The sequence below is a fragment of the Dipteris shenzhenensis genome, chromosome 9 (assembly GCF_047967505.1).
Source record: "Dipteris shenzhenensis isolate YYH24624 ecotype China chromosome 9, Dip_SZ_1.0, whole genome shotgun sequence".
Taxonomy (NCBI): Eukaryota; Viridiplantae; Streptophyta; class Polypodiopsida; order Gleicheniales; family Dipteridaceae; genus Dipteris; species Dipteris shenzhenensis.
This window is the reverse complement of record NC_141604.1, coordinates 6,474,806-6,486,025: the sequence shown is the minus strand read 5'-3', so window position 1 is coordinate 6,486,025 and position 11,220 is coordinate 6,474,806. Positions and strand designations below refer to the sequence as shown.

At 40.2% G+C, this 11,220-nt stretch overlaps 1 protein-coding gene across 1 annotated transcript; it reads right to left on the bottom strand.

Annotated features, from left to right (window-relative positions):
* Window positions 1-2,003: 2,003 nt before the first annotated feature.
* LOC147898126 (uncharacterized) lies at window positions 2,004-3,006 on the bottom strand. The gene is made up of 3 exons (XM_087378855.1): window positions 2,748-3,006; window positions 2,189-2,592; window positions 2,004-2,087 (listed from the first exon to the last, which is right to left on the bottom strand). Exons 1-3 carry the CDS (start codon window positions 3,004-3,006, stop codon window positions 2,004-2,006), a joined length of 747 nt encoding a protein of 248 aa, XP_087234981.1.
* Between the last annotated feature and the right edge of the window lie 8,214 nt (window positions 3,007-11,220).

Below are 11,220 nucleotides of genomic sequence, written 5' to 3'. Positions count from 1 at the left end.
CAATGCAATTGCTCCATGGTTCTTATGTAAGTCTTGAAGAAGATACTACTTGAGATTCAAATATTGTTGCTTTTGATTCATGGTCATATTTGGATATGAGACCTTAGATTTTGAACAAGCATTGCAAGGGTTTAATACTGGGTTCTTGACAATTGTATTGCATTAGTGCATGCAAGGCATGAACAAGCTCATTCTACATCTGTGCAAGAGATGACTTTATACTAATTAAAGGTATATTGAACATTACAAATTAGTGGCAACTTGCATTTAACAACCATCAATCTCACACTAATGATGCCTAAAGCATCTACATGTCGGTCATATAAACCAAGGAAAATGACTTGATACGCAAAGAAAAACCATTGATAAATTAAGCGAGTCCATCCTAGGCATTCAAACAACATGGTTGTTGCAAAAGAACATGAGCTTGTTTGACCATGATAGTCAAGTGCCATTGGACAATGGATTCCAAATTTGGCACTAATTCGCACATCATACAAAAATTGCATAGCACATTATATAACTGTGACTCTTATACCTTTGATTTGCAATTCTCTTACAATATTGTATTTCCCTAGTTTTGATAGATTTAACTCTACATGGTTTTAATATTTCATAGGCACATAATGGGTGTCCTAGTTGCTTGGACCATTACCTCAAGCTTAACAATATGCACAAACAGTCTTGCGGTTGATTGACTTGAGAAATTTTGTGATGATGCAATTGCTAAAATTGAAGTCATGAATTAATGGTGTCCCAGTGTCTTGATTTCCTTGAGCTCAACTATATCCATACTACATTTATGGTTGACTGAGTTGAGAAATTGTGCACTCTATCTCAATATGTCAGGGGAGGTGAATTCCTTTATGCTAATTATGCAACTACTGAAATTGATTTGATGAGGTAATCTTTTTCTTGTGCATAGCAAAAACTTACATTATTGCCTTGCCTTCCCTTGTCTTGCCTTGTGGGAAATTCTCTTCCATCTTAAAGGCATGTCTGTAATGTACCAATATGTCTTGTCCTCTTGCACGTATGCATTGAAGGATTGCTTTCAAAACCATTGAAATAGGACTCATTTCTCAAGTTTATCAACGTATTTTCTTGGCATATGGAGGCTAATTCACGTATGTTTTTGCATAGGTTAATTTATATTAGGCATAGGTTAACCTATTAAGCCTATGGCTAAGAGGTTGAGACTAGACTTTTACTTTACGTTTTGAAATTCACATTACATGATTAGAGAGGAAGGGTACACATGTCTTCACCAAAGGTTCACAAAAAGAATCAAACTCTTGGTCTACTATTCCACAAAGGTGAGCCATATCACTAAGCTGTAAAGCATTATAATATTCCTATTGGGAACCATATAGTTTCTAAATGTCTCCTTTCCTTCCTCCCTAGTTGCATGCTGCCCTCTTAGCCTCTTTTATAATTCCCCCTTTATTAATTTCCCCTCCATTATTCCCTCTTCCCTTTTGTGCCCCTTTTAAGTGGCATCCCTCCCTACCTCTTTATTCCGCTCCCATCAATTGGCACATGTACCCTCCCCTCCCCCCTTAGTTTTATCATGCACTTTCCTCGTCGTTTTTAGCCCTCCCCCATTCTCATCCACTGAATTGCCCTCCAACTAATTGGATTTTGGGTTTTTCATTTGAAGGGGGACATGTTGACTCCCTTATGGACCATTGGCTATGCCCTTGTGGATTAGCAACCATTTTCTTGTAGACAAATAACCATTCCCAATTGACTCAATAGACAAAATCAAACTATAAATAACAAGGCACAAACGCTAGAAACTCAATTTCAACTTTTTTTTTCCCACTCCCTTGTTGACCAACAACCTCACCCTTACAAGAGGGAGACTAAGGCACTTCTTACAAATGGAAGATGGACAAATGCACTCTTGACACTTTTATTTCATTAGAGGTTCAAATTCGAAAAGTCATAATAACAATAATTGAATGATCATGGAGGTGGCATGCTGGAGCTACACGCTGTCACTAACATGGGTCAAACACGGACCCGCTTGCCACAACGCAATCTCGGCTGAGGTGATTGCACCACTGAAACAATTGGGTTTGATCCTGGCAAAAGATCAAACAAACAAGCAGTGAGTGGCAAACTTTAATGGGATAGTACTTCACGTCTTGTATTCAAGTAGAGAACATGGGCATTGGATACTCACATCAACGTTACATGTTGCTGTCCGAATGCCATCATTTGCTAGATACAAGCACTGCAAAGTAGCCTTGCTGAGGAAGAGGAAGTTAGAACCGCCTACAGGAACGAACATGAACTTCTGGCGATCGTCGTTGTTGTCACAGTTTATTGTGAAAAGTGGGTCTCCTTGGTTGGGACCAACATACAAGCAGTAGTTGACACCGGATGGCTCTGCACCTATTTGGCTCCACCCATCCCCATCGGGAGCGGTCGGCCCAAATTGGTAGTTTACTGGGGTGAAAGGTCCCCAGTTGCAGCCATAGTTGATCATCTTACCACCCTGGAAGCCGTAGTTTCCCTCGACATTCCAGCACCCATCGCTGGCACTGTTATAGACCACCGTCCCTTCAAAGATCTGGAGTAGGATCCCTGGATGCAGCCATGGCAACAGAGTAACAAATTTAGGTGAGACACAATTGGTTGTGGTGTTGTCTACAATGAGGTCCTGCTCATTCGAAGAATCTTTGGACTGTGTTGCAAAGTATTAACTCAATCGCGGGCTTCACATGAGAGGGTGGTCTAACCTATAATGATATTAGCGGCCTGCAATGCGTCAACGGCAGGGGCTGTATAGGTGACGAGCTCAAGGCCAGCCGCTGGAGCTGCCCAGGTTTCGAAGAGTTGATAATAATTTCCACCTTTGATAATGCTTACAGCTCCCTGCAGAGGCGTGCTGCTGGAACCCGAAGGGATTGGCGTGCAATCCTGGGCTACGGCACCATGCAGAAGCGAGCTGGCAAGGAGGATGAGCGAGATCAGGGAACGGAAGTAGGCAGCTGCCATGATCAGTGCGTAGAAGTGGATTAAGAGCGTACGTGAGTGATAGCTGGGTCAAAATGGAGTACACAGCCCGTGGTTTTGAAGGCGGGCAAGGAGAGGCGGCCTGGTCGGTCCAGCTAAGCGTGAGCTGCATCTCTTTGTAGGCTGCAGACGGCGTTTGTTGGAGCACACCCTTGACCTGCGCGAAACGATACGATCAAAGCAACTCGACGTAGAATGAACCACTCATTGGGACCTTTGTCTATTTCGATCAATATGCTGTGGAGAAACCGATGATGGACTTCGTTCACATGAACAGGAAGTGGCTCTCCAAACAAACTCTTGGTTAGAACAATTACGTCCAACTGATGTTCACCCAGCGAGTCCAGCTACTCTACCATGTGGTTTCCCGGAGGTTTGTCTGTAATACCTACAACTTTCGTAATGTTGTGAGGAAGATTAATGTGTGTTTAACGTACAAGCCTGCAAACTTGTAATATTGTGAGGAAGATTAATGTGTATTTAACGTACAAGCCTGTTGGGATTTTTGCAGACGTTGATATTTGCATAATCCATCCGAAATTGGAGTATAGCATTTCAAAACTACCCTAGCTCAGCTACTACCCGGGATGTGGTACATGGCAATGGCTAAAACGCAATCAAAACTCTAGACCAAACCATTTATATAATTTTAACAATGAAAAGTCTTTGGGGAAAATGAAACTTGACAATGAAATTCTAAAATCAAATTCTAGGATAGGTGCATAAATTGGAAATACCATGTTACTACCTACAACTACTCTCGTAGTGGTATATGGCATTGAGTGCAAGAAAAGAAAAACTTCGGGACAAACAAATTCTATAGTCCAACCAATACGTAAACCATCGTCATTAAAATGTGATGGCCCTCATTGGTGCCCCATGAATTGGACTATTAGTTGGAGGCTAGAATGTATGTAGGAAGGCTTCCTTACTTCATATTGTTTTCAAGTAGAGGATGAAATATTGTACTTGCACTGTGAGCCTCTTGTGGATATGCAAGTCTTTAGCATGCTTGGATTGTTGGTTGGATGCTTAGGTTGGTTTAGAATTCAGTGCCCTAAAAATGAATAAAACTTGAAAGGAAAGCAAAAATAGGGATTTGCTGTGTGTTTTAGTGGATGGTTATATGAAATTATGTGGATTTTTGGAATTATTTGAGAGCTAATTTAGTAGAGGTTGCTTTGCAAACTAGATTTGTTATTTAAAAAGTAGCTCGAATATTTCTTTTGTTTATTTAAATTTACTTTGTGCTTATAAATATTCATGTGACAAATGGTGCAAATGTGGTCGCAAGGTCCAGAAGGATTTCCACTTTGCTACTACTAGTGGCCGCGGACGTGCACATAGGTGCACATCTATGCAATGGTTTGCTTTTGTTAGATTGGTCTCTCTGATTGTTGAATTGCCTTTGTTGAATTGATCTCTCAGATTGTGCATACTCTTTTTTTTTTTTTTTTTCCATGAAGAGGATGATAATTTAGGTAGACATGAGACAATGTTATCCATGTTTGTTGATTGTCTCTAACCACAAAAGAAACATAATTACAAGGGCTGCATATACATGTACATCCATGCACTAATTATACATGTATGTGTACATCCATGCTTTTGGTTGATTAGTCCCTCCTACTATTGTGCATACTCTTTTTTGTTATGACCCATTAGGATGATTATAGTAGGTAAACATGAGACCAAGCTATCCATGTTATGACTCTATTGTCCCTCCACAACAACACAATGCATCCACGGACATGTTTATAGACACGTTTCCTGAATTTTAAAAAAAAGTAGTTGGCTTCATAGCAGTTCTCACATCATTAAACATTCTATTTCTATATGATTCACTTATCTCCATGCTTGGAAGCGGCCATTTTGAAATATAAGAAAAAGACAATGGAAGAGATTCTAATCTACCATACTGTCCTTTTTCATCTGGCACAATGAACATTGAGTCATACACATGCTAGATACAATGCAGGTCAGTGATGCCTAAACCAACCCGATGGTGTTGGTTTAGGATGCAAGGTGTTTGAGGAGCACATCATACACATGCTAGATACAATGCAGGTCAGTGATGCCTAAACCAACCCGATGGTTGTTTATGATTGAGCTTTGGGATAGTTTACTCGTTTCATTTCTTAAACAAAGCTTGGACTAAATGTGATTGTCCTAAACCAGCTCGGTGGTTGGAACATCATGCAACCGTAGGCTAGTTCAGCTCAATCGCTATTTATGTGATTGTCCTGAACCAGCATGGTTGAACAGACATTAGTTGTTATCTAGCTCGGTGGCATGGTTGAGTGGAAATTAACAACAATATATTTTGTAATATATTGTTATTTTACTAAACTAGCCTGGTGGTTGGAACATGTTATTTTCTAATGGTGAAATTCAGAAATGAAATGCAATATACTTGTTATTGTCTAATATGTGAAGTTGAGACTGCCAGGCTAAACCATCCTAGTGGTTGAAATTGTGACAGTGTCCTAAACCATCCCGATGGTTGAAACTGTGAAAGTGTCCTAAACCATCCCGGTGGTTGAAATTGTGACTATCCTAAACGTGTCCTAAACTAGCCTTGTGGTTGGGACATCATGTGACCATGGCTTCTTTAGCTCAATTACCAGTTATGTGATTGTCCTGAACCAGCATGGCTGAGCAGACATTACTTATTGACCAGCCCGATGGTTGAAATTATTGTGTTTCTTAGCACTTAAATTAGTTAAATTTAATTTTTTGCTATTCAGGTCGTATACCACTATTAAATTTTAAATTCAGAATTGAAAAGCAATATATTGTTATTTTCTAATGGTGAAATTCAGAAATGAAAAGAAATATAGTTGTTATTGTCTAATATGTGAAGTTGAGATTGTCAGGCTAAACCATTCCAGTGGTTGAAACTGTGATAGTGTCCTAAACCATCCCAGTGATTGAAATTGTGACTATCCTAAACATATCCTAAACCAGCCCGATGGTTGACTGCTATCCTCAATGTGTCCTAAACCTCCTAATAAACCACCTAAACACAATTTAATTTGAGATCGATACTTACAAATACAACAACACAAAGCAACTATAGATGCACTTGATAGACGCGCAAAAAAGCGAGTGCGTCTATAGGCATTGCTTGAATAGAGAAATTATGGGCACGTCTAATACTGCGTCTAATAGCACATCTATTTGCCTGTGTATTGACGCGTCTATTAGTGCATCTACAGTGAGAAAATATGGGTGCATCTAACACTGCATCTAGCAGCGCATCTATTTGTGCATGTATTAGCGCATCTATTAGTGCATCTACACTGAGAATTAGACGCGTATTTAGATGCAAAACAGAGAATACAAAAAGTGAGATTTTGGTGTAGGCTGGTAAATGTACATCACTGCTTTCCAAACATTGCCCATGATTACCAAAGCACATAATTTAACAAATACATCAATGCTTTTTTGCAAACCCACATATACAAAAATTAAGTGAGGTGAGGAGAATGAGACAATATATAAAATAGTTTTTCCAATGTCAATGATGGGCTACAATTCAATCTCATCCTCAATGAGATCAACCCTTGCCAAACTATCTACTTCAAAATCCAAACAAGTGTTTAGATCTACAAATACATTCAACCCACTACTACTTGTGCTACTCATGTGCTCATAGAAATTAGCATCACCAATGGTAGGCTCGTCCTCACGGGTAATGGCCTCAATATCTATATCTCCTATCTCATGATCATTTTCCTCTCTCGTATCATGGTCATCATCACCTCCATTGCCATGATCATCCTCCATACGCTCCATATTAGTAAATGTATTATATATCACTTTGGAACATGGCATAATAGGTATGACATGCCACCATCTATTATTATCCACCATTGGTTGATAGACAACCTAATTCAAACACAAATACAATCATGTTATTTTCCTTGCATCGAAGGTATCAAATATTTAAAAGTGAGTATTTTTATATGTACATACAGTACCTGTTCACATTGTTGCAGTAGTACTAGTGTGTCCTCTGTACTTTGCCAAAACTTTGTGGAGTCAATAGTTAAAGCCACTTGCATGGCGTTTGATTGTTGCATTAGGGCCTCTTTCCACCACATCCTTAAACCACTTTACATCCAAAACATACACAAAGAAGTGTTGAAATTCAAGCTTAATAATATCTTGGATTATGCCACAATAATCATCCATGGCTCCATTGGGTCCCTCAAAGCTAGTAATGATGCCGCAATCTTGTGTGTTTCTCTTATCATCAATCCGTTGTGTTCGAAAATGCTTGCCCTCACACCATATAGCATTGAACATAGTGCACTACACCAAGACAAAATCAATTAAATAAGCAATCTAAATTATTGAAAGCTCCTAACTTATGCATAACATTCTATATACCGACCTTGCTCATGCATCCCCTAGCATACTCCCATTCTTCCATTGTGATATGCATCCCCTTGTCTTTCTCTACTTTCTCCATTTTGCCAAGTAGCCAATCCACATGAATATCCTTTGGAAGTGCTCTTAGATACTAAGGGTATGGCGCACGAGATTTGTGGTGTGTATGAAAGAGGGCCCTTTCTTTTTGTCTTCTTGCCTTTGCATCCTCGTATCTTGTCACCCATCTTTTCATCACATCACTATTAAGCACGCAATAGAGGTTGATATTATTAAGCAACTCCGTGTCTATTACTTTCTTGCGTCCTTTCCCTTGAGGCACAATAGAGGTCATCCTTAGGTCTTCATCATCTCTCCAAAGTCATGGGAGAGAGCTATCCACATCAACAAGAAACTCAAAAATATATACAAGTGACTCTTGTACCAACCAACCCTCAGCCTCCTCCGATGCACTACGAGAAATGCTAGTAGGTAGTATGAACTGAACACACAAGGAATGGTTGAATAGTTTCTTCTAATTCACTCACAAATTTGAAAGGAAAAAGATATTATCCACATAAAATACTTACTTGGAGCATCTTGTGCCAATCATGAGATTTCAAGCCATATAATTGCTCTACACCTCTTTTCTTGCTCTTTGTAAAGGCCCCGTTCAAACACCTCATGCATCCAGTGGGAGTACGAATTGTAGTAATAGCATGCTTCACCCCCACCATCTCTAGCTTTGATAACCTCCACGGTGCATGAGGTAAAAAAACACGCCCATTTGGTCTCTCTTGTGGCCAAGCTTCATGCATCCTCCCTGTGTTACATAGATCCTCCGTTATGCCTGTGGAATCTCGTGTCCCATTCAAATGTTCCCAAATGGTAGATGCCACATTCTTGAAGATATGCATGGGATCAAGCAGGTGATTGATCTTGAGGTGGGACCAATATGGTAAATGATAAAAGATGGAGTATCTAAACAAAAGCTGGTGTTAGCGGGCAACCTTTATTTCCAGCCAATATAGCACACAATAGTTACAAACCCTTACTGGCTCATGCCAAGTGGTGGAGGAGTCGTGGAACTGTCCCAATTTCTCATCCAATCTCCCACAATGAGTGATTGTGGGAGGACTTCATTCCAAGGGGAAACATATCTAGGATGATCAGGTGGGAGAAATTTATGGTGATTCTCATAGATGACCTTATTCAATGCGTCTGCCCATGAGGCAATAAGCGAAGGACAACAAACAGGACATGCATGGTAACCTGATATAGTGAGACCTGAACAATAGATGCAATTAAGAGTTGAAGGTGGGTTTAGGGTGCCACATCCTTTGCCTACTCATAATTAAAAGTGCAATGCTTACCTAAACACTCGCCATAGCTGGGAAGTCATGCATCATCCACATCAAGACTGCTTTGCAGTTGAAGTCTCGTGATGAGGGAGGCCTGCTCACATCATGCAACTCGATACCTCTCCAAAGTATCTCTAGCTTGTCAATCAAAGGCTCCAAATAAACATCAGGATTTTAGACTTTATGTTTCCATGGAATTAGAAGGGATAACATAACATGTCCTTTCTTAATCGCCATAGAGGGTGGAAGATTATAATTCACCAATATCACTAGCCATACACTGTAAGAGGTGCTTTTGAGACCAAATGGGTTCACACTATCCATACCCAATCCAAGTCTCAAGCTCCTAGGTTCTTTCTTGAAGCTTGGCCATGTGTCTTCAATATGCTTCCATGCAGGAGTGTCTGCAGGAGTTCTCCATCCATCGGTTGATCAATGGGAGGAATGCCATGACATAAGCTCTACAATGGATTTGCACTTGAACATATGTTGGATGCGAGGGATTATGGGAAAATGTCGCAGAACCTTACGAGGCATGTCCAAAGTTTTGAGATCTGCTCTATATCTTGCCTCTCCACAAGTAGGACACTCTCTTCCATCCTTATGTAGTCCACGAAACAAAACACAATCGTTGACACATGCATGGATGCACTCGTAATCTAATCCTCCAAGAGAGGTCACATGTTGCCTTGCCATATTTCTTGAGGTTGGTAATTTATTCTCCCTTGGAAGCATTTTACACAATAGCCTGCACGTGAAGATCATAAATGAGGAAAAGCATTCGAGTAATTGACCCATTAGCATAATTCACCATGTTTGCAAAATAGACTTTAAAGCTTACTTGAGTAATGCATTCAAACTTGCATTGCTCCATCCATAGATGGTTTGCAAGTTTAGTAACTCAAGGGAGGCACGTAGAACAGAGAATGTGGAGTCGATGCTACGAAAGATCATCCTACTCCATGCTATCATCCCTCCCTTCAGATTGATGGACATATAAATCCCGCACTAGAGCATCAAACACCTCCTCCTCCATGGCTTCATGAGGTAATGGTGGAGGGCTACTATCACCATCACTCCATGCATCCGTAACGGTCCCTCCTGAAGATCCCACCTCATATCACCGACGCTTCGCCTCCTCACAACAAGCATAGGGCAACATATGTGGGTGTGGCACTACATCTTGTATCAAATTAAAACGGGATCATAACTCAAACATATGAACACCCATAGGTATCTCAATCAACCTTAACTCTTTAACACTTACCATGTTTACGGTCGCATCCCATTCTCCATACTTTGAGATGTGATTGAGTGTAATCCTGTGTGCATGATACATGTTTCCTTGACATCGATCACACATGCATTGATTTTCTGCTCCAACCACATTTCACGATGGTGGATATGGAGGGATTCATCCTCACTAGAGCTACTTGTTGAAGATGAAGACATCCTACAAATAAACAACCCAAAAAATTTGCTCTTGTATCAAATATTTAATCTTAAAACTCTGTGGTGCCTCTAATACCACATCTAAAACTGCGTCTGTTCTATGGTGCACATTTATAGGTGCATCTAAACCGTGTTGTAGATGTGCAATTAGACACACATTTAGATGTGTATATAGATGTGCAATTAGACATGTTTATAGATGCGATTTTCAAACCTACTTTTAGCACGCTTGATTTTCTTTACATACTTTTTGCATCGCACGGCTTGCTTTGCTATTAACAGATAGTTCCGAGCATCCACACTTATCTCCAAGCACCCATACTTATCTCCAGGCTTACACAATCATCTCCAAGCACACAAGAGAAGAGGGTGAACAAGGAAGAGAACAAAGATAAGCAAAGGGTGAACAAGAAAGAGAAGAAAGAGAAGCAACTTTGAAGAAGAACAAGAAGCTTCCATACCTCTGTCCAAGGTAAGTGTCTTTATGGTTGATCTTCTTTGAAAGTTACTCTCTTTGGATTCATCCTTTGTTGTATCCAAGAAACGAATGTCTTTGGTACTAGTGTTGTGCTTTTGTGTCGGGCGCATGTCCTTTTCGAGTTTTTAGAAAGTCCACGTATCAGAGTGCGTCTATAGACGCATCTGAGAGTGCATCTATAGATGCATCTACTCTATTTTTGAAAACAAATAGCCGCATCTATAGACGCGCTGTTATACGTGAAGATAGATGCGCTCTGTTATTTTTCCCTGGCTTGACCTTCCTTTCCCTTCCCTTCCCTTTCCTTTCCTTTCTCTTTCCTCTTCCCTTTCCCTTTCCACTTTCACTTCCAAGAAAAAGATTGCATATTGAATGATGGAAATAAGTGATTGCATCAATGAAGAAAGGGATTGCATGAATGATGGAAAGGGATTGCATGATTGAAGAAGGGGATTGCATGAATGATGGAAAGGGAAAGCATGATTGAAAAAAGGGATTGCACTCTATATTTTCCTCTCTTTTTCCTTCTCT

What these genes read in the sequence shown, in the direction of transcription:
- LOC147898126 (XM_087378855.1), bottom strand. Translation starts at nt 3,006, where the DNA reads ATGGCAGCTGCCTACTTCCGTTCCCTGATCTCGCTCATCCTCCTTGCC. An exon ending in GGCCGCTAATATCATTATAG is followed by an intron (nt 2,593 to 2,747) that starts GTTAGACCACCC and finishes GGCTGCATCCAG; the next exon opens with GGATCCTACTCCAGATCTTT. An exon ending in CAGCAACATGTAACGTTGAT is followed by an intron (nt 2,088 to 2,188) that starts GTGAGTATCCAA and finishes ATCTTTTGCCAG; the next exon opens with GATCAAACCCAATTGTTTCA.